This window comes from Mustela lutreola, chromosome 10 (assembly GCF_030435805.1).
Source record: "Mustela lutreola isolate mMusLut2 chromosome 10, mMusLut2.pri, whole genome shotgun sequence".
Lineage (NCBI taxonomy): Eukaryota > Metazoa > Chordata > Mammalia > Carnivora > Mustelidae > Mustela > Mustela lutreola.
The window spans coordinates 99,214,040-99,237,727 of NC_081299.1; the positions used below are offsets into that span (position 1 = coordinate 99,214,040).

General features: G+C 43.6%; 1 protein-coding gene and 1 long non-coding RNA gene across 5 annotated transcripts in view; one reads left to right on the top strand and one right to left on the bottom strand.

The window, feature by feature from the left end:
• Window positions 1-456: 456 nt before the first annotated feature.
• Window positions 457-22,407, bottom strand: LOC131809319 (uncharacterized). Its single transcript, XR_009345121.1, has 3 exons — window positions 22,151-22,407; window positions 8,676-10,538; window positions 457-2,132 (listed from the first exon to the last, which is right to left on the bottom strand). It is a non-coding gene; the product is annotated as an uncharacterized LOC131809319 (long non-coding RNA).
• Window positions 21,620-23,688, top strand: part of SLC22A15 (solute carrier family 22 member 15) — a 79,645-nt gene continuing 77,576 nt past the window's right edge. For all 4 annotated transcript variants that reach the window (XR_009345120.1, XM_059136274.1, XM_059136276.1 and 1 more), the window contains exon 1: window positions 21,620-21,781. Coding sequence is in view for 3 of the 4 variants with exons in the window: in XM_059136274.1 (XP_058992257.1) it covers window positions 21,695-21,781 (87 nt within the window). In the remaining variant the exon portion in view is untranslated. The remainder of the gene's footprint in view (window positions 21,782-23,688) is intronic.

The window sequence follows — 23,688 nt, forward strand, 5'->3', positions numbered from 1 at the left end:
GCCTCTGCCTTTGGCTCAGGTTATGATCCCAGGGTCCTGGGATCGAGCCCCGCATCGGGTCCCTGCTCAGTGGGGAGCCTGCTTCTCTGCCTGTCCTGGCTTATGTGCATTCTCTCTCTCTAACTCACTCTCTTTATCTCTCAAATAAATAAAATCTTTTTTAAAGTACTTGTAAAAGGGGTGCCTGGGTGGGTCAGTGGGTTAAAGCCTCTGCCTTCGGCTCAGGTCATGATCCCAGGATCCTGGGATCAAGCCCTGCATCGGGCTCTCTGCTCAGCGAGGAGCCTGGTTCCTCCTCTCTCTCTGCCTGCCTCTCTGCCTACTTGTGATCTCTGTCTGTCAAATAAAAAATAAAAAGATCTTAAAAAAAATCAAATCAGACTTTAAAAGGAAAAAAAAGTTCTTGTAAAAAAGTACTTCTTAAGGAAAGAACTCCTAACAGCCCCATGAAGAAGACTGTACTGTGCTACCTATGTTTGCAGATGAGAAAGCTTGTTTGGAGACTGGTCACACTTGGTACACGTGGCAAATGACCCAGGTCTGCCTTAGGGAAAAGGCCCTGGGCTCTCTTCTGTGTAGCAGATCATTATTTTCATCTCTTTATGTTCTCAGAGGGTAAAACAACAGATGTCCCCCTACCCATCTTCATAAGACTGCTCAGCCATAATACCAAAAGCATCTATCTTGGAGTCTATGGAAGGACCATAAAGACACTGATCACCATTTAATGCAGAAGGAGGTCAGTGACATGGACACTGAAGTTACCGTGAAAGTGTGGCTGCAGGCAGTGTGCTCATTTTAACTCGCTTCCCCTGCCTGTCCTGTACTGCTTTATGGGGCGTGTCCACCCACATGCTCTTTAAGAGGAACTTCCCACCACCATCCATCCTTGCAGCCCAGGCAGACACATTTAATACTAATTGCCACTGCTGATGGGTGATGGACAACTGGCCTAAATGCCACCAATTTTGAGACAGACTAGCCTGTGGCTTATACAGCCTGTCCGGAAAGGATGGGCATCTCAGAGAGCTCTCCTAGGAATTAGGAACAGGAAGCGGGAAGAGGGAGTGAGTGAGCAGTGGAGCTGAAGTGAAGGGTGCTGGATGCCAAACAGATTAGAAAATTCATACAAAAGCTGATGTTATGAGGAGGTAAAGTCTATGCCCTGGGAAATAAAGGGCAGGGAAGTTGGTTGGCAGAGAGAAGATGACTGAGCAGATAGGCAGAGCCACGCACAGAAGCTCTGAGAGAGGACAGGGAAGGGGAGGGAAGCTGGAAAGCAGAGACAACAAAAGAGAGACCTGGCCCCCGGCTTCTGGAATCTGCCTCTCCCAGGAAACTCTGGTGGGGATCACATGATCCTGTTCAAAACTCTCATTCTATCTACTTTTTAAAAAGGAAGCATACAAACTAATTTTTCTTTCCTCATTTTGGTTTTACTCCATTCTTCTTCCTGTGACTTGCCTCATGGTTCCAAAGGCCGGAACCTGGAGAGAAGCGAAATGGAAGCAAGCCATGGGGATTCTCGACAGACCTCAAAGCAGACTCGGAAGGGAAGAGCCTGATGATGTGGGCTGAGACCCGGGCTTTGATAACTCCTCTGCTCCCCTCTGGGGATTAAGGTAGAACTGAGAGCATTTTTCATTCTATATATTCTAAAAGCAGAAGCAAAATGGAATTCTTTCTTTCTCTTTCCATTTCACGACTATCAACTCAACACACAGGTCATTTCCTTATAAAAGGTATTTTTCTGATTCAGTATTACCTGCTGTACTCAGACTAAGGTGGTCCAGACACGCACCCCAGATCTGCAAAACCAGGCAGGCGGTGGGTGAGGAAAGGCATAGTGTCCATTTCCTAGATTTGTTACCTCAAAGACTAACATGTTCCTCTTTCACATGAACTTGCTTCAGACCAGAGGCGTCAGCTAACAAAGACTGGGGGCCTCTCTTGCTCTCTGAGCCCGCGATACTGATACCCTCCCTGGAACAGCTCAGGAGTTGATGGAGACACAGAGGGTGGTGCCATCTCGGGTTGTGGGGCTTCCAAAGCTTCTTTGCCGGTCCACAGAGACGGGTCTCCTGGCTCCTCTCTGTTTCTATTCCCTCTTATAGGCTGCTGTCTTCCTTTGCCTGCGAGAACACAGACTATGAGTTAGCAAAGAGGGGAAATTGGTGCAGCACTTAAATCTCCAGACTCTGGACTTCTCACATTAAAGTCTTGCCTATGCCACTTAGAAATAGATCTCTCTGAACCTCAGTCTCTTCATCTGGAAGATGTGGACATTAGTTTCTGCTGTAAGAGAGAGTTCATATTTGAAAAGGGTCTGAATGGTGCCTATTACATAGTACACCATACATTCTATGCATAGTGTACATAGTACTCCACAGAAGCGCTTGTTAAGTCAATCAACAAACCTGCTCCACGGAAAGGAGACTCCTCCCCAAGCAGAATAGCCAGGCTGGTAGAAACAGAGCTTGGCTTCAAAAGAACTGAATTTTATCACTTCTCGGCCTTTTGGCTAAGATCAAGCAAAAAGAACTGGATTGTGTTTCTTATTATCGAGTGATTTTTTTTTTTTTTTTTCCGGGAAGGAAATTTCCATTTGCTAATTAATCTTCACTAGGCCAGTGAATATTCTAAAGTAAGGCAGTGTTTCAAATGATAGGTAACTTGTTTTTAGAAAAAAGGAAATTAAATACAGAAACACACCATTTAGGTTGAGGTTAATTAATTGGCTATTTAGAGCATGGAAATCAGAGATGCCGCCAAAGAATGGAGGACTTGAGGGAGTTGTGCCAGAAGACCTGGGCTGAATCCCAGCTCTGCGACCTTTCAGGGGACCCTTGGCAAGCCTTTTCCCTCCCTGAGCTTCAGTGTCTGCAAATTGGGACAATTTGACCCAACTCACAGGGTGGTCCCGAGAATGAACTAAGAAATGCAGCACAGGGCAGGCCACAGTGTATGGCACTTACCGACTTCAGTGTTTGGCTCAGGACCTGTGACTTCTTTAGATGCTCTCCTACCAAGCTGGGCCATCTCATTCCCTAGCCACAACCAACTCATGAAGGGGCCAGCTCATGAAGACCTCAGGGGAGGAAACACGCCGGCAAGTGATAAATGAGACAAGGCCAAAACATACAGTCAATACACAAAGAAGGAGAAGACGGAAGATTTTATAAAAATAAGAAAACAATTCCAAAGGGGAATAGTCAGTCTGGTTTTTAGTGTAGACAAAAATAGCTTTCCAGACTGAAGTCACCTCTGAGGGACTCACTGCCACACAGCCCACTGGGATGATTGACAGTCACATTGTCTCAAGCCTGCCGGTGTGCACAAAGATACATAAAGGGTATCTCTGGAAGATCCTGTGAGGGCTGAATGTGACCTGCACCACAGGGCAGAGGGAGCTGGAGGAGGCAATCGCCGTATTGTCTTGGGTTATTTGAAAATGAACCTCGAGAAGACTAGGAAAGAGGCTGCTTGGAGTCCCAGCACCTCACCACAGGACCATAAGAATTTGAAAGGCCTAGGAGGATATGCTTTCCCTAATTAGGTAGGAGAAGAATCACTCGGAGCCTAGTTAAGTTGTCCTCCTATCTGCTAGACGGAAAACTGTTTCCCCTTGAAGAAGAAATGAAGTCCCACAGAAAAGACAAGCTGGAAAGCGGGGGAATTGATCAGACCACAAGGCAGGGCTCTGGGAGAGAGACACAGTCCAGAAGGCAGGCAGCCCCTTATCGTCAACTGCTGGAGCCAGATGCCTGAGTTGAAACCTAGCTCTGACTCTTACTGTTTGCATGACCTCTGGCTTGATCCCACTCAACCTCTTTTGTGTACTATAAACACTTATAACATTGTTGTCAAGATAATTGTGTTAAGACACAGGAGGCACTTAAAAGACTGCCCGGGACACTGCCACCATTTGGGCAGTGTTAGCTGTTGTCAAATACATCCCTCCCCTACTGTTTACTTTCCTGTGCTTCTAGAAAGAGGTGATTGGGTTGCCTCAACTCCACTTAACCAAAAACCATGTTGTGATGAACATGGTTTCAAACTTTCACTCAATATGCACTTACTGCTGAGCAGTATTTCCTCTCAGTCATGGGCAAGAGTTTCCCAGAGGCGTATACCCAGGAATTGGTTGCTTACCTGAATGTTGACCCTTGCACACATGAGGGCTTTTGTTTCCTCACTGTTATGTCAGCAGACCTTGCCGTACTTTTTCACCTCTCCATAAAGTGAGATTAAGCGTGTCTTCATCTATTTGTTAGCTATCCCAATGTCCTCTTCTGAGAATTGTCTAGACATACATTTTGCCCATTTTTCTGTTGGGTTTCCTGTTTTTGTTGTTGTTGTTGACTGGAAGTTGTTTCTGATCTTTTTTAGGTATGGTGGACATTGGAAATATCTTCTCCCAATTTATCACCTTTTAATTACCTTTGCTTAGATTTTCTTTATTGAACAGAAATCCTGTGATGTACTGAAGGCAACAAACTCAGCTCAACTCCTGGCTATACTGACTTAGGCCTCCATCTCTAGGGACTGTCAGGAAAAAAGCAGCATACCTATTTCTGGACATAAATACTATTTATCTCTGTCTTGACTGTGTTTTTACATACAATGACCAGCATTCAACCAAAAATTATAAGACATATGAATATCAAAGGGTAATAACATTTTCAGGACAAAGCAACCAAAGATCCTGACTCAGAGATGATCCAGATGGTCCAATGATCAGGCAAGGAGCCTAAAGAACTACAATTATTACCCTTAAGGATCTAATGGGAAAGGAGGACAAGAAGCAGGAGGGAATTTCAGCAGAGATAGAAACTATGAGAAAGCGTCAAAAGTCACATTCTATCTTTATTCTTATGTTTATTTTTTTTCCCTCCTCTCTCCATATTTTTATTTGTTTTGTTTCTCTCAATGTTTTGACAGTGTGGCCAATTTGTCAACATCTCTCTCCCTTCGTTGGCTTCCATAGGACTGAGGCTGAGAGATGAAACAAGGTTTACCCTCTTGTCAGGGATCAGAATCCTTCTCCCATGCCTCAGCTGTGATCTTTAAGCTCTGAGAAAAGTGGTTTCAGCGAAAATATCAAGAAATCGACCCAGAGCTTAAATGGAGGACCTATATGATTTTATGAAAAATGTTCATTTTTTCTGTTGTTCCAGTGGAATATCTTATTCTCTAATAAGGCCACAACAAGGAACATTGTACATTTAGTATACTATTACTAATAGATAGTCAGATTAGAAGAACAAAACAATATAAAAGCACCTCATCAGTCAATGATTATTTGTCCTATAATTACGTCCATTTTTTTCTCTTAGTAATATCAAAGTCAGACACTATTAATGTCCACAGCCATGTGGACATATTATGTGAACATAAATATAAAACATAGAAACATAAATGTGAAATATTCAGATTTGGATCAGATATTTTAATGTTAACTGAGATTTCATTCTATTGCAATTTTTACATAGCTATATTTCCATTCATTCATTTGCTGGTGGTTTATATCCTAGATTAACTCTTTTTATATTCTAACTACAAGGTAGGAATTCTTTGAGCCTAAAGAAAGGTTGCCAAAGGAAATGGAGGGTTGGACACATTGGCCAGTTCTGCTCCATTTTGTTTCATCACCAGAAATCAAGAAAATTGGATCTTTCGAGACAGGACACTGAGACACCTCCCCCTAGGCCATTTATCCATCAGGCACTGAAGGCACGGTGCCATTAGTTCTGTCACCCTCCCAGCACCCATGTGCTGTCTTTCAGGGCCTAGATCACATTCTGGACATTTTGTCTCTTTTTCAGTGCATGGCTTATTCTCCAGCTTCTACCCCTTAGGAGAAAATTCGCATTTCCCCATTGAAGAAAATAAACCAAGACTAACAGCTAACAAGAAATCCAATAAGCAAAAATACAGCAAAACCAGAATGTATAAAAAAGAGTCAAGAAGTGCATCTAGGGGTGCCTGGGTGGGTCAGTGGGTTAAAGCCTCTGCCTTCAGCTCAGGTCATGATCCCAGGATCCTGGGATTAAGCCCCGAATTGGGTTCTTTGCTCAGCGGGGAGCCTGCTTCCTCCTCTCTCTCTGCCTGTCTCTCTGCCTACTTGTGATCTCTGTCTGTCAAATAAATAAATAAGATCTTAAAAAAAAAAAAAAAAAGGAATGCATCTAACGGTGAAGTGTCACTACTGACTAAGTACAGTTTTCTTAGTCACCCCAAAAGGCCAACACTATAGCTACTAGCTACACGTGGCTTACCAAACCCTCAAAATGTGGCTGGATCAAACTGACATACACTGAAGGTAAAAATAACACACCAGAATCACGATTTACTATTAAAACATTTTTAAAGATTGTACAAATCCCTCAATAATTATTTTATTGATTCATGTTGAAATAATGTCTTGGCTATATTTGATTAAACTATCGTTGTATTTAATTTCATTTGTTCTTTTTGCCCCTTTTTTTTAAAAAAAAAAAAGATTTTATTTATTTATTAGAGAGAGAGCACAAGCACAAGCACAAGCCGGGAGGAGAACCAGGCTCTCTGCCAAGCAAGAGCCAGATGCGGGGCTCGATCTCAGAACCCTGGGATCATGACCTGAGCTACAGGCAGATGCTTAACCAATGGAGCCACCCAGGCATCCCTGTTTTTGCTTTTTTTTAAAAATGTGGTTACAGGAGAAATTTAAATTCTGTATTTGAGTACACCACTTAGGTCATATTCCTGTCGCAGGGCACTGCACTGAATGTCACAAACACCTGTCTGTTGCAACCAGGACGAGAAGAATGGGGTTCCTTCTAGAAGCAGCTTCCTTGCTGCTGGCCTGAGACTAGGGTCTCCTTCAAAGAGCAGCTGCAGGCTTCCTGACTCAGGCTGTCTTGAATTATGTGCCTTTGGGGAGTGATCATTTAAGTTAAGGATGATTTGCCTTTTACCTGGGGATATGTAGTTTAGCAGGTTTTCAGGAGTTGGAGAAAATGGCCTGGAGCGACAACTCATTTCAGATGATTTTCAAGCACCAGTTTAGTCAAGTCAACATAGAAAAGCACAAGATCCTCAGCAGTGAATTTTTCCCTCACCTAGGAGGAAGGGGGGTACTGGGTCTGCTAAGATCGGAAACATGAAAACGTGTTGCTCAGCACTTTGCCGACCAGAAATCTCTGGGTATTTTTTTTTTTTTTTCTGACATCTCTAGAACAGATCTTTAATTAGACAAATATTTATTTAAGTTTACTTTCACTTGCCTTTCCAAAGAGATTCCTGATGCAAAACAAGACTGTTGTGTTGTTGGTTTATGAAATATTTGCTCTTGCTTATAAAAATAAAGTTTTGATCAATAAGAAAGGCACTGAGAGGCACTACCACTTAGAACCAAAGTTTGAGAGGCGCTACCACTTAGAACCAAAGTTTGTTCAGCATTGAAAATCGCTGGAGCTCTGAAAAATAAAACAAGTATAAAGAACCTGTTGAGTTCTAAAAATAAACCCTGGGGTGCCTGGGTGGCTCAGTGGGTTAAGCCTTTGTCTTCAGCTCATGTCATGATCTCAAGGTCCTGAAATCTAGCCCCACATCAGGCTCTCTGCTCAGCGAGGAGCCTGCTACCCCCCCACACCCACCCGCCTGCTTCTCTGCTTACTTGTGATCTCTCTCTGTCAAATAAATAAATAAAATCTTTGACAAAAGAAATCTAAAAATAACCCCCACACCAAGTGAATAGAGCACCTGCTTTTTAACCCACTGAGCCACCGAGGTGCCCCTAGAGCACCTGCTTTTTAATAGATGTCGTAGGCTAGAAATTCAAATTTGAGATGGACCCGCGGTAGGCTAAATTAAGGATCTTGAGAGAGAAAGATTATCCATGGTGTAGGAAGAGGATCCCGGGTTATCCAGGTAGACCCTAAATATAACCACACATGTCCTTGCAAGAGGGAGGCTGATGGAGACTTGGCCACAGAAGGGAAGGCAGTGTGAACAGGAAGCAGAGACTGGACAGGTGTATCACAAACCAAGTCGGTGGCAGCCCCTGGGAGTCTGAAGGGGCTGGGAACAGATTCTCCCCTGGAGCCTCCCAGAAGGAGACTGCTGACACCTGGAGTTTAGCCCCATTAGACTCTCCCAGACTTTCCGGCCTCTAGGACTGGAAGAGAGTAAATTGCCGTGGTTATTCAGCCACTACCTGGGTGGCAGTTTGCTATTTGTTACATGCAGCAATGGGAAACTAAAATAGGACTCCAGTGACTTCACAAAATTAACCAGGGCTGAATAATTTTTCCCTTCATTCACATTCGTTTTTGCAGGCTTAAAGCATGGAAAATAGAAATCTCGAAGGGAAAGGTCTCAGGAGAATACAAATCTAAGGCTAAATGCTCCAAACGGCATTTGCTCCCTCAGCTTTCCTGTCACCCCCATTCTCCAGCTCCGGGTTCTCCAGCCCCTGCCCTCCGTCTCCCAGTACCTTCCACCCCTAGTTCCAGGGAACCCCCGAGGTACAACTTCGGGGTTACTTTTACGTCTGACTTGCCAAACCTCCGCAGTTTAACAAAAGCATCCCGATTCTCCTTGTGAAGCTCTGTATGGTATGAGAGTTAATAGCCGTCTGTCAGCTTGTGGTGTATTATACACATCAGTTTTTTCATTCAACAAATACTTACTGAGTATTTGCCCAAATACTATGCCGGAGGACCTGGGCTAGATCCTGGCAGGACGTAGGAAGCAAGGTCCACGTGCTCCCCGCCTTCACTCACAGCGTAGTAGAGAACACGAGTTGAAGGAAGTAAATATACAAATGCGTAAAATCACCACCTGGAGTCCAACGCCCCTGCGGAGACAGAGCGCTGAGGGGACTGCGCACAGCGACAGGGGCCAGCAGAGCCGGACAGAAACTGCACTGGTGCTGTCAAGGAGCTCACTTCCTGACAAGCAAGGTGGGGGAGAAGGGAGCACCCCGCAGAGGGCACTCGAGGACCTGGGTATGGCGAGAACTTAGTGGGTTTCAGGAACAGAAAACCCCTGTGGGCTGAGCACCGTGGGAGGGGAGGCAGGTTAGAGAAGCAGGTGGACAAGCACCTAGGGATTCAGAGTTAATAGTAGAAGGTCGCCTGCCTTTCCTCCTAGCGAACAGCAGCCTGGAAGTGTCAGGGGCTCAGACGTGTCTCCCTAAGCAATATGTCAAGAGTTCAAGCTTTTCCAGGATAGACAGGCTGCTTTAAATTTATCAGAATATGCTCTAGGCCAGCACCTGAACACTTTGTTAATGCGTTGGTGCGAATTCGCTTTCTGGACTCCTTTCCTTCACCCAGCATTTCTTGCAATCCTTTTTGTGCCAGACTGCTCCATTTGGGGCATAGCAAGTGCCCTGGGTATGGAGGGTAAAAGACCCTGGCCCTGCCCTCATGGAGAACAGTGAGGGTCAAGCACAATGAGGTAAAGGGGCAGGGAGCAAATGTGAGTGGCTCGAGGAGCCCCCAGACTGACTGGGGCGAAGGAAGAAGCGGGGAGGAGTGGCCTTGGAGCCAGGAACTGAAGGATCGAGGATATGTGCAGGGGACCCAGGAGGCACATTCCAGGCAGAGGGAGGCCTGTAAATTAGCACCCCAGAGGAGCCAGGAGAGGTCCAGTGCAGAAGAATGAAGGCGAGGTGCCCCAGGGGTAACTGGCAAGACAGTGCAGGGCCTCAAAGACCCCGGTAAATGGATAAGGACTTCATTCTAAAAATGAAGAAAAGCTATTGGGGTTCTAAGCAGAAGAGTGATAGGATCAGGTTTGCATACCAAAAAGATCACTCCTATTTTGGTGTGGAAAGTTGAGATTGGAGGAAAGCAAGAATTTAGGTGAGAGAATCCTAAGGAGGTGATTATTGGTGTTCAGGTAAGGGATGACCGTGGCTTGGTTGAGGATGGTGGCAATGAAGATTGCCTGACTACAGAGCCTACTTCCTCTTTGCATTTACGCTTGTTCACAATGTAGGGCAAACAGCAAGTCTTTATCAGTGACGTTGTTCCTGTACTGGGTATGATTTTTATTCCTTTGCAAAGAAGGAGAATATTATTTGGCATATATGTGAAGTTCATTTCATCGTCAAGCTCCCATTCTTCTTGAAGTTAGAAATCTGATTTCAGTCAATTTGAGGGTCTTCCCACCTCCTTGGTATTGATCTGAATTTGGGGAGGAATGTATGCTGTGAACAATCTGGTCTCCTTGATCCTGTCATACTGGGAAGCCCTTGGTCCTGTTTGACCCATGGTCAGAGGGTCACCCGGCCTTCTGCTGCACCCTCTTGGTCCCATCTTGAAAACTCCTCGGGTCCCCTCTTCCCTATACCATGTCTAATCTGTTCTCCACGGATATAGAAAATGTTCTGCTTCTTCCCAAACCATCTGGCTGTGGACAACACTCTGAGATTGTTTCAATCCTGCCATATTAACACTGCTGTATCTCCCTTCTGCTCTAGAACCACTCTTGGTGTGCAGGCCAACAGATTCTTGTGGGGTCCTGGAGACAGATTCAGCAGATATCTAGAAGGGAAAAAAATGATTGTTTTTGGTATTCATATACATCAAGGGCAAGGCTATAAGGATGACTCGGGTGGTTTTTTGTTTGTTTGTTTGTTTGTTTGTTTTGCATGAGAAACTAGGTAATGCCTTTTCACAAGTGAGAATGTTGGAAGAGAAGCAGGTGTGGGGCAGTGAGCTAGAATCATGAGGTCACTATAGTACGTGATGTGTTTGAAATGTCCCAAAAGAGATACTGAAGGTGAGGTTGGTAATGGGGAGTCTGAAGGGTGGAAGAAGTCAAGAATTGAGAACACACACCTACACACACACACACACCTACACACACACACACATACACACACACACACGCACACAATTTTTTTCCCCTGTAAGCTAGATGGGAGTGGAGGCCATGGGGCAGCATGAGATCCTCCAGAGAAAGAGAGAATGTAGAGTGAAATGGGAAGGGCGCTTCAGGGAAACACTGAGGAATATTGAAAGATTAGGTAGAAAGAGTGCCAGCAAAACTGCTGCTGGTAAGAGCAGAACAAGTAAGGTACAGAAACAAAGTCCCAAGAAAAGAGTGTTTGAAGAAGGTGGGAGTGGCTAAGAGCGTTCAGTGCCACTACCAAGAGATCAAGTAAGACAGAAACAGAAAAGTCTCCTTTGGATGTCAGAGTTATTGGCGTTCCCATAAAGAGCAATTCCAGGATATAGAAAAGGCAAAAGCCCAAATGGTGTGAAGCGACTACAATGAACACCTGGGGTAGGACCAGACACTTCAGAGGAGTCATGCTTTTGTTGGAGGACTAAATTAGCCCTGCGGTAAAGGCTACTCCAAAGCCGCTCCAACAAAGCTTAAGAAAAAGCTTCAAAAGGTCAAGCTGATGCACAAATAGATTAACTGCCTGCCAGAATAAAACCTAATATCCTTTAACTAAGACAAACTCCAGGTCTCAATGACCAAAATTCACAATTTCCAGCATTCGATAGAAAAAAATATATACGAGAAGCAGGAATTTAAGACCTACAATCTGGAGAAAAATCAGTCAAGACAAACACACCCACCGAGGAAGAGATAACAGAATTGGCAGATTGGCAAAAAAGGACTTCAAAAGTTATTACAAATACGCCCTTGTATTTAAAGGAAAGCATACATATAATGAGAAGTGGAAGCTGTAAAAAATGAAAATATAAGCAATCCCATCAAGATTTGTTTTTCAGTTAACCTCTGGATCCCACACCACCCTCCCAACAGCTACAACTAGCCAGACAGCTTCTAAGGAGGAAAGATATTGTTTCATGTAAGTTTCTCCTTTTGTTTCCCTGTATGGAAGAATTTTCAAGTGGTCTTGGGAAACATATCATATATAATCCGGAAGGAATAAAGTGACCTTGCAGGTGCTGGGAAGCCGGGAGGTGGGTACAACTGCCATAGAGTTCTAGTGCAGTCTGGCCCAGAAAGGACATTGTTTGCAGCAAATACAGGACTTCCGGGTCTCTGAGCACAGAGCAGCTGGCTAGGGCGGAGGGGCCGAGCAGGTTGCTTGCGTCTCAGATGCACCTGCCTTGTGGTTCATATGAACCTGAGGTCTAACAGTCCTGAGCCTATTACAGCAAACCTGTCTCTCATTTTCTTAAAGATTTATTTATTTATTTGAGAGAGGGGAAGAGAAACAGACTGCTGAACATGGAGCCCGACACATGGCTCAGGACCCTGAGAACATGACCTGAGTCGAAAATCAGGAGTCCTTTTCTTTTTCTTTCTTTCTTTCTTTGAAGATTTTATTTATTTATTTGACAGAGATCACAAGTAGGTGGAGAGGCAGACAGAGAGAGAAGGTAGCAGGCTCCCTGCTGAGCAGAGAGCCCAATGTGGGACTCAAACCCAGGGCCCTGGGATCATGACCTGAGCCGAAGGCAGAGGTTTTAACCCATTGAGTCACCCAGACGCCCCCAGGAGTCTTTTTCTTAACCGACTGAGCCACCCAGGTGCCTCCAGAGTTCTCTTTAATTGCTGGCTATATTATCTTCTTTTCTTTTTTTGTTTCCCCTCCTTTTAACCATCCTTTGGGAGCTTTAAGGGTATTTTTTAAGGTACCCTTAAAATTAAAAAGGAACTATTAGTGAAAAGGAAAGCATTAGCATTGAAGAGCTCATTTGAAATATTTGTGAGTCTTCAGCATGGCTTTGCTGATTCTAGGTCAAATCAGGCAATCTATGGTCAAAGGAGAAGGGTCGAATCTTCTCGCTTACCTCTGCATCCCCATCAAGATGGTATAGGTCTCCCAGAAAGATATTCATCCCATAAACACTGCGCTCAAGGCTGAATTTTCAAATGTGAAGTCTCTCGTATCATCAGCCTTTTTAAGTGTGTTTCTAGGGTGGAGAATGCATGGGCCCCACAAGACTTTGGTTCATAGATCACTCAGTTCTCAAAACACGACTACCAAGTGTCAGCTTGAAAATTGTTTGGACATATTTTTGTTTAGAATCTTTAACTCAAAGCTCATTTATTTCTGCACTGCCCCATGCCAGTAAGGGAATTAGAGATCGTGTTTTTAGCTATTCCCTGGATGAAGGAAAATAGAAACGTGGGTCTCAGTTGAGTGCACCAAGCTGTCATGCTTGTCTCTGGTGCCAGCTGGTCACCTGCTGGCAGGGCCAGAAGAGAGCCCCAGCACGACATCCATCCTTGCCTTCTGCATCCAGCTTCCAATAGGACATCTCCATCAGAATGCCTACTCCCTGTGCAAGCCACACCACAGAAGAGGAAACTTCTCTGCTTAAGTGGTTGTCTGATTATCGGCTTGTATTTTAATATCCCACAAAGTAAAAACCAAATGAACTCTGGAAATATCTTTCCATTGTACGTTGTTCGAAGGGACACCCATCTCCTTGCAACCGAGCACGTTTTAATCTCACAGATACACAGCTGGGAAAAAGCAGGGATAAAAATAAAGACATAGACTTCAAAGGACTCAGGGATCTTTATTCAAGTATCTCTCATTGCTTGGGTTGTTTTATTTTATGCCATAGCCATTGCACTCCTAAAATCCCACCTTCTTTCACCTATCTTACTTCTTCCTTTGACCCTCCATGTATGGGCGTGGGAGGAAGATGGAGAGGAAAGGAAGGCTGGTCACCAGGACACTGTCATGACAAGGACACATCATTAGCAACACAGCCAATTAACAGACAGACTGAGAAGGCATCACTGACCACTGGGACCGAAGATCGTCATCTCCCGGCAACAACCCAAAGAACCAGTTGCTGTTTTGTCTGCAGAAGGTGCTTGGACAGTGCACCAAAGAGACAAAATAGCCTTTCATGGATTGGTAGAGGACTTAAGGAGGTGTGAATCAGAATCAGCTATATGCTAGACATTCACAGCCCAACAGGAAATATGCCTGATGGTGCAGCATCTCTGTGGCCCAGTTTTCCCAGGTCAAAAGCAGAATGGCTGTTGAGTGAGGAGTAATACAAAAAGGAAAGCTGTAACACGATTCCATTCTTCGGCTGCAAACACAACAGAGGAGAACTCATTCTGTGTGTGTTTGTGATTGCAGTCACGTTGCTGAGTTATTACACACGCCCAACTCAAGTCTCCGGCTTGGGAGACAGGCAGGTCCTGTTCAGCCCCCAACCTCAACATCACTGTGGATTCGGGCGCATATTTACTGTTTACAAAGGAATCAGAGCTCAGATGTGTTCCAAAGATAACATTGTGCTATATTCATATTTCCACGCAAGAAAAAACTGCTCAGAGATGGGGCCTGTAACCGGAGAGCAGCCTCCGGTAGTTTTAAAAAACAAAAAAGCCCAAACTTTTGAGAATTGGGGTTTTCATGTACCTTTCTACCAAGCATGTGACTTTCTCGACCTTCCTTAATCATTCTGAACATATTATCTAATGTCCAATAGCCTTAAATTCATGATTTCTATCATGTTGCGGTTGGACTAGGTGATTTTTAAAAATAAAATTGTATTCAAAATACGTGTGTGAGTGCGCCCTCTCCTGCATCCTCCTTTTCCTGAGAAAAACCATTCACTTGCATTAGATTTGTGGGAGAACACGTGACTTAAAAAAAAAGGTGACAGAAGCGTCTCAGCCCTGGTAAGAGCGGAAAATGAAGCCGAGAATATTCAAAATCTTGCGCTGGAAAACACAACTGACAGAAGGATTTGACTGGTTCTGTTCGGCTGTCCTCATTCTCACACAAATGAGGATGATCAAGAGGAGTTTATATTGTTGAAAATGCATTATGATCTTTTGGCTCAGATAGCTGTATGCCAGTAAACGAGGGATTCAGGGATTCCTTTGGTTCTGAAGATCAGGCAGATTCTTTTGTGAATTTGTGCATTATTGTAACTTTCTACTGAGTGACTTTCATTACTGGAGATGACGTTTGGTTACATTCTTCTTAAGGCAGATAAATACAGGGACTGAAGAAGATTGACTGGATTGCAAAGTGCTTTATGATTTACTTTATCCACATTGTAACGTATGGATTTGGGGTTGGTTTCATGATCAGATAGTAGAGCCAGCATGCAATTTACATAGTTGCCACTTCCTCCTCCACCACCCCAGCCATCCAGAATTGCAGCCAAGAAGGAAGTCTTCCCTGGAATGCAAGTGCCCAGGCAGAGGGAGAGGGAGAGGCGCTGCTGGCTTAATGCCGTATTCCTCACACCCAGAACATCCCCCAGGACAGAGGAGTTGCTCAGCAAGTGTTTGTCGAATGAATCTAATACTTACATTTTTGGAATGCTTTAGGATTGGCGAGCTCTCCTATCTAAGATTGAGTAGATCACACTTGATTCTCTGACATCTACTTTGGTTGACTATTTTCTGAAAGCAACGTCAGTTGTTGGTTTTAACTGGAAGAACCAGTTGTGGTTAAAATTCTCCATGTGCAGGTTATCATCAGCTTTGAGCAACACTCAACAGCTAAGGTGGTGAACACAGCTCCAAGAACATCCAGATTTTAATCTGGGGCAACATGGAAGCATTTGTCCTTGTACAGGCTAAATGTTCACCCATCCTACTGCGTTGTAGTCCCAGTTAATTGACCCCATGAGTAAAGGAAATTCATCGTTTCGGGTGTTGGGTGACTCCCATGTAAGAAATAGTAGCAGCAGCCCCAGGAACAACAACATGAACATTTTCATTCAAGCTGAGCACTCAGGAATGAGTTTGTTGAATTAAATGAATGTCCTATTATCTTAGCTCAGTGCCTCTTGGGACAGCATGTAAAATTGGACTCAGCAAGCAAAACACTCTACTGTCTAACTTCACACACAATTAATGGCTGATTTCTCTCATACTTCATGTCCCTCTACCAACCTCTTGAATTTTAGACCTAACTCTACTTATCCTCATTTGCTTTTGTTTTTAATTTAAATTCAATTAGCCAACATATAGTACCTCATTAATTTCAGATGTGGAGTTCAGTAATTCGTCAGTTGCATAGAACCTCAAGTGCTCATCACATCACATGCTCTCTTTAATGCCGGTCCTCTTTTCCTGTATTGCTAAGGTTTAAGACATGGGAATGGCCAATTTCTCTCCACTGATTTAGATTTATTTTAGTATATACTTGTCACCTACTAGAGAATGGTTCTGAATGATAGTTGTTGGTTTGGGGGGCTGGTTGATGGAGACACGTTCATCTCCCTGCCAATTCCATCTGCTTTTTGCTTCTCCTCCCTCAGTCTTCTTGCTCCTTCCTCCCAGGAGGAAGGCTTCCTTGTGATCTGGTTATTCCCATCATATTTGTGGTGTTTATATCAACTTAAGGTTGACAGAGGTATTTGAACTTTGGTTACCTTTATGAAGGTATGTTGCCGTGAAGAACTAACAATGAAAGGTTATCACAGCATGAAGGTTTATGCAGAAGGGAAAATATTCTTTAGATTTTTAAGGAAGATAATCATTTTTGGTATATTTAGGTGGATCTACGACACTGATTTCCCAGGACTTGAAACAACACTTGACATGCATGAAGTCTTATCTTGCACACCAAATTTCAATAGCCCTCCAGCTCACCAAATTACCAATAGAGCAGAAGACATGATACAGTGGGTAGGTGTGCAGCTTTTAGAATAATTTAGAAAGATTATAAAGATTGAGTCTTTTTGCCTCAATGCTTCATATAATTTACCAGATAAAGTTTACGGCTTTTCTCCTCAAATCCCCCAAAGTGTTTATTGACAGACACCCTATTTTAAACATTATTTTAATTTTTTATTATTAAAAAAAACCCCACAATGCTCACCATTCCTGATAAAGATTCAGGTACTACAAGATTGTAGTAGGAAAGGGCTTAAGAAAAATGAGAAAAGAATAGTCAGATGGGGAAAATACGCTCTCAAAATGGAACTCTTTGCTGAGAGCCACAGATGCAATACCTTGAGCCTCAGGAGAGCTTTAATTAGTCCAGCTCTTTCTTCAGCGCATGCTCAGAAGCTTTGGTGCTGACTGTAAATTAGGGCAAGGAAATCCAGCAGGGGTCTGGGTGGGTTAAGGGGGAAGGGCAGAATCTTAAAGGGGCAACGACCATTTAAAAGAGCAACGTCAGTCGGAGCCACCATTCCTGTCCTAGGCCCTGCAACCCACCACTACCAATCTACTCCAACCTCTGTGTTCCCTACCTCAGTTAAGAGTACCTCCATCTCCTGAGTCATCAAGGTCAGAAACACAGGAGTCGCTTCTGAGTTCTCTCTCTTTTGCCTGTGCAAAATGCAGTCACTATTAATTTTTGAAATTTTACTTTAAATTTGACCTCACTTCTCCATCTTTATTATTACTGTTCTGGTTTAAACCCTCAGGTCCTCATTTGGTTCTTGCCTGGGCCATTAGAGCAGTGTTTCAACTGGTGTTACATGCTTTTAACACTGCTGTCAAGTCATCTTTAAAAATCATACCACTGGGGACGCCTGGGTGGCTCAGTTGGTTGAGCAGCTGCCTTCGGCTCAGGTCATGATCCCAGCGTCCTGGGATCGAGTCCCGCATCGGGCTCCTTGCTCGGCAGGGAGCCTGCTTCTCCCTCTGCCTCTGCCTGCCATTCTGTCTGCCTGTGCTTGCTCTCGTCCTCTCTCTCTCTGATAAATAAATAAAAAATCTAAAAAAAAAAAAAAAAAAAAAAAAAAAGTTTTAAAAAAAATAAAAAAATAATAAAAAAAAAAAAAAAAAAAATCATACCACTGTAGCTTAAAACACTTCAGTGGCTCCCTATCACCTGTAAGAGAAAGTTCAAGCTCCTTAGCACTGCATACTTGGCCTCTATCAAATCTTATTTCTCCATCAGATTCCTCCATCAGATCTTATTTCTGACAATCTGCAGATTATACTTTCTGTTCTCACACTTCCCAACTGCTTTTAGCATATATGTCCATATACATCTAATATAAGATGAATTATAATATAAACTTTTAAGAAGATAAACTAAACTTACCCAATTTCTACTTAACAATTTAAGTTAGCTGTATATCATATGAGTATTAATTTATAATTTTTCATTCCCCATACATCATAATGTCAAAGAAAAATTTTCAAAAGTTAAACTGTGACTCTCTTACCAATAGATAATGAACCCATGTCAAATATTTTATTTCAATTGATGAAAGAACCAGTACTCTGGAAAAGCTGGTGCTAAGAACACCTTTGAGGCACTGGTAATTTGAGGCACTGGTAATTTCTAGAAAAAAAATAAGTATGTTAAAATGGGATTTCTAGATTTGTACAAAACTAGTGAATGTTTTATAGGGTAATTAAATAATAGGTTGTCTTTTCTGTTGAACATAATCTTTACATCTCTACCAAACAAAAATTTAAATAGAACTGCAGAGTATCTGGACTCTAATTTGTAGTAACCACAGGTAACCACAGGTAGTAATAACCTGTGTAGTAACCACAGGTAAATTCTCTTAGAGTATTAAATAACCATGTGGTTGGCCTGTTAAATGATGCTTCATTACTACATTAGAAGCACACATAGTCGTCTTCTTACTTTCTTATTATTTCCAAGTGCAGGCTAATTTTTCTTAAGAATAGAAATTTTTTAATAAAACACTTCCAAATTTTCTCCATCAATGGTTTAGTACCACAACAGTAACTTCTTGAGTCACCTAACAAAGTTTTCCAGAATATAACATCTTTATGTCCTCCTATGTTTTCTCAGATAAAGCTTTCTTGGAATTGTTGGGGAGAAAACATTTTCCTTTAACCATTCTAGGTTCTTTGGCTGGTCTAATAACATAAGGTAGATTAACAGGAAAAAAAACATTTAATTTTTTTCATACAGGGAATATGAACATGATATCCAAGGACAAGCTGGGCTTTTGGGGCTTATATGCTATCCTGAACTAAAGAATGGGATAGGGGCCTGGGACTTCAAAGGGGTAAAGGGTAATTCATAGGACAGTAAGAAGAGCAAATGTTTGGTGATTAGATGTTTATCCTGCCATACAAATAAGTCTTTCAGATTAAAAAGTTATCCTTTAGTAATCATTCTCTTTCTGGGATAGGCCTCCAATCTAGATTCTTTTAGGTAGTTTAAAAGAGAGGAAAATTTTTCTTGAGTCTGCTGTGCCTCTACTGCCTTCTGCTAAAAAGAGTGAACATGCGGAAGTGAAATATTTTGGGCAGACTTGTTCTGCATCCTTTCAGAATCTTTTGTAGGTTCCTATCAGTTTGAAAAGAGAATAGAGGTAATTTTAAATAACGATGAACATTGTAGAAGAGTGTACGGTCATGTAGATGTTAAAAATATAGGTGTAACTACCAAAATAATAATAATGATGATGATGATGATGGTGCAATCATCATGATGATGATGGTGTAGGTCCCCAAATAGCAAAAAGAGAGAAGGGCAGGGTGAAATGGCTTTCGGACTCCAACAGATTGCTAAGAAGGGGGAAAAATGAGATGATGGGAAACAGAAAACAGAAAATGAAATGGTAGAAATAATTCCACATATATCACTCACAATAAGTATAAATGGATTTTACTCACATGTTAAAAGACAAAGACTATCAAATTGGATGGACAAAAAGACCCTCCTTCCATAAACATGCCTAGACCTTGATGAACAAAAAAGGATGAAAATAAAAATTACAAGAAAAATAATACCAAAAACCCTTGGATGCAGCAATATTAACATTAGACAAAATAAAAATCAAGACAAAAAGCATTAAAAAAGAGCTATTTTATCATGATAAAAGGAACGATTCAACTGGTACCTTTATGAACCCACAGAAATAAAAAGATCTTGATAAAAACTCAAAAATGATAAACACTTCAGAAGATTTTGACACATTTATTAAAAATTGATATATCCAGTGGTAATACACATTATTTGAATACTACCAATGAGCTTGATCTAATTTATAGAGAACCTTACACCCAAACACAGGGAGAATATTTTCAACACACTCAGCCTATTTTTTCTAAAATGACTGCATATTTGGTCACAAGAAACCTCAAACAATTTGCAAGATTTAATATCATCTCTGTTCAAAAAGCATTTAAATAATTAAATTAGTAATCAACAATAAAAGGATTGTTAAAAAATAGCAATAACATTTACTTGGAAACAAAAAAAAAAAGAGAAAGAAAGAAAGGGAGCGGGGAAGGGAGGGAGGGAAAGAGACAGAGAAAGAAAGAAACTTAACAAATAGTTCACTGGTTTAAAGCGGACAGTGCATGGAATGGAATATTCCAAACTAAAAGCAACAAAACCACATGACAACACTTGTAGATCAGAACAAAGAGAAATGCATAACCTGAAATACAATTATTCTTAAAAAAGTAAAAATAAAAGCAAATAAGCTAAACTTTCAAGTCATGTAGCTAATAAGGGAATTGTACAGTAACAAATGTAAGGAGGAAAAGAATTCACATAATCCACAAAATAGAAAACAAATACAAGAAGAAAAACCGCAAAATAAAAATTGGGACTTTTTTTTTTAAAGATAAACCTGTAGCATGACTGATAAGAGTGAAAAATAAACAATAAACGGTGTTAACAATGAAAAATAGGGCATAGAGCCAGAGCACGATTTTATAAAACCTTAAGAGAACAAACTGAACAAGTTTATTATAGAACAGGAATAACAACTGATAAAGTAGAAACATTTTTAGAAAAAAAAACTAAAGAAAGAAAGCCATAAAAATTTATGTAGTATCTCCTTCTATCTACCTCTGTAATGAATGGGATCGCCCTGCAAAACTAGCCAATCCGAATGGCTTAAAGGAGAGCTTTATCAAACACTTCCACCTGGTTACAGGAAACCACTGTAAGCTTCCTGCCGAATATAGACGAGGACAGTAGGAAGAAAAGAAAACCGTAGGCCTATCTCACTCTCTTAGATGTGAAAGCCTAAATAAAACATTAGTTGGTGACCTCTTCAGTCCACATTGTGTTGGGGGTCATGGCTCCGACTAGGGAATTGTAGGCAGCTGTTAAAACCAAGCTCAGCGGGTGCGGGAATGGGGGGACTTAAGGCAGGCGACCGGTCACTCTGCCCTGCCTCGCCAATGCTGCTGATCCTTCAAACACCTTGGCATCCATCACCTCCTGTCCCACACCTTCACCTTCGCTCTTTTGTACTTCCTTTTTCCCTGCCGCCTATTTCTGTTTGCAAATGAATCTCGCAGCTTTGCAAGAATTTGTTTACCGGTGACCTCTACAAAGCTAGCACAGAGTAGGACTGCAAAGAAAGCCTGACCAGTACTCTTCCCTGACGGCTCCACAACGCCCCTAACCCCCCCCCCCCCCGATTTGGGCAACAGGACAAACAATTCAGGGCCGCCCCCAGGTCGCCCAGTTATTGCGCCCCCGCCCCCAGAGGGCTCGGGTGCCAGCTGGCGCTGTTTCCGTGTTTCTCCATCCACGAGGATGCCTCACCCCGAGCCCACATCCTCTTCCCTCGCCCCGAGAGCGGCGCGCACAGCCAGCCCCCTTGGACCCAGGACCCCACCAGAAAGCCGCGCGGCCCCGTACAGCTGGGGCCGCGCCCCGCCCGCGCAGACGCGCCGCCCCGCCCCGCCCCGCCCCGCCCCGCCCGCACGCTCCCGCTCCCGCTCCCGCCCCCGCCCCCTTCCCGCTCTGACCCCGCTCCCGCTGCGGCTCTGCTCAGCGGGGCCGAGCCGGGGCTGCCGGGCCAGGCCAGCCATGGAGGTGGAAGAGGCGTTCCAGGCGGTGGGGGAGATGGGCATCTACCAGATGTACTTGTGCTTCCTCCTGGCCGTGCTGCTGCAGGTGAGTCCCCCGCCGCTCCCCGCCTCCAGTACCCGGCTTCCCCGCCTCCCGCGGACCATCCTCCCCGCCCCCCCGCCGCGTCCGCGCAAACCCGGAGGGGCCGCGAGTCCCACTCCGCCCCGCGCGTGGGCCGGCCTGGGTCGCAGTCCGCCAAGGTCGCCGGCGGGCCTGGCCAGCGGTGCCCGCCCAAGCCTCAGAGCCTGCCCCCTTGGGCGGTTCCGCCAGGCCCACCCATCCCGCCACCTCGAGTGGGAGAAGGCGGGGGAGAAAGAGGAGGGGGTGTACTTCAGCCCTTGAGCTGGGGAAGAGATGATGCCCAGTTCCGCGGTCACCTGGACTAAGGGAATGCGCGAGGGAGTTGTTTCTCACCTGTGGCTACGTCACCTTGGAATCTGGAGCACGGAGAGAGCTCTGATCTCAGGCTTGAGAAGGTCCGGTCTAGAGCGGCCTCCTGAAGGTCTGGGTATCTGGATTCGAGGGGGCTTCCCGGCCGGAAGGTTTCCGTGCAGAGGCTTGCTTCCTCTCCGCTTTAAGTTCTGCTGGGTCATTCTGCCCAGAGGCCAACCTCCGGCGGAGACTTTTCTAAGTTGAATAATGCCATTTTACACCGTTCTTCATTGTACCGAAGTCTTGGACTGCTTCCCCACCCAGCCTAAAAATGCGGGTTTCCTATGCTCAAGGTCACTATAGATACACTTTGCCAGGCAAGAGTTACTCCTCCTTTGCCCGTCTAAATGGCCCATTTAACATCAATTACTGCTCCCAATATTCTAAAAGCAGTTCATTCACAAATTCTTTATTACCATCTGCTGTGAGTCAGTCATTGCACTACTCCTTTAGTCAACACATATTTAGTGAGTGCCTACCTACTATGTGCTTAGCAGCGACTACAGTGATGGACGCATGGAACCCCCTTGCCTTCTAGGCGCTGAGGGAGGTGGACAGGTAAATAAGTTCAATGACCCTGTGATGATAATTATCCTAGGGAAAGTACCAGGAAGTCCTGAGTCAAACCACCACTCCGCCAGCCAGTTGCTTAAACCTGGCAGAAGGCAATGCTCAACAGGCAGATGGGGGTGTGGGGGAAGGTACAGATTATCTTTCTGATTCTGTTTCCTGTTAAAATGTTTGCAAGTTTAGTTGATTCTATCACTAGCCAGAAGAGCTGTTCCAGTGATGGACAGATAGATGGTATATGTCCTTTTTCTAGCAAAGCAAGTTCTCAGTTCACCAATATACAATATTCTGAAGTTCCTTTAAGTTCATTCTTTCAGCTTTAAAAGTAATTTTCCTGCAGGAGAAAAACTATTTTCCTAAATCATAAAAGAATATTTAATACCTAGAAAATAGAATTGTATCAGTGATGCCTGTTGTTCATGTATAGTACTTTTTCTTTGAGAAAATCCTTTTTCTTTTCTCTTCTAACTGAGAATTCCCGGCACAGGACTCCTTTTCCGAACAGTGCCAACCCTGCCCCTATCCCTACACTCTGACTGCTGTCATTATCTTCTTACAGGCCTACAGAAATTAAGTTTACCTTGAGGGTGTGCAGCACTAAAAAGGCTACTGATCTGGGCTCAGGACCCGTTATTTCCCTCACTTACTTTTCTTTATGGCTGAACCAGTTGGTTGGAGTGTTTACCAAAGAACTCGAAACCTGAAAACATGACTGTTCCCTGATGCCTGCCTGACATGTGGTCAGTATTTACCATCAAAGAACCAGGTCTTGAGAGTGGTGGGAATGAGTGGCTTTATCTTTACGTGTGAGCTGGAAGGTGCCCTGTCGTTTTCTGTCCCAACAGAGTAGGTGCGTCACTCCAGGCAGAAGTGAATCCTTCCCAGCAGTACCTGTTTCTGAGGACTTAACCACCCTTTAAGATATGTAATCCACATGGTCCTGGGGTCAC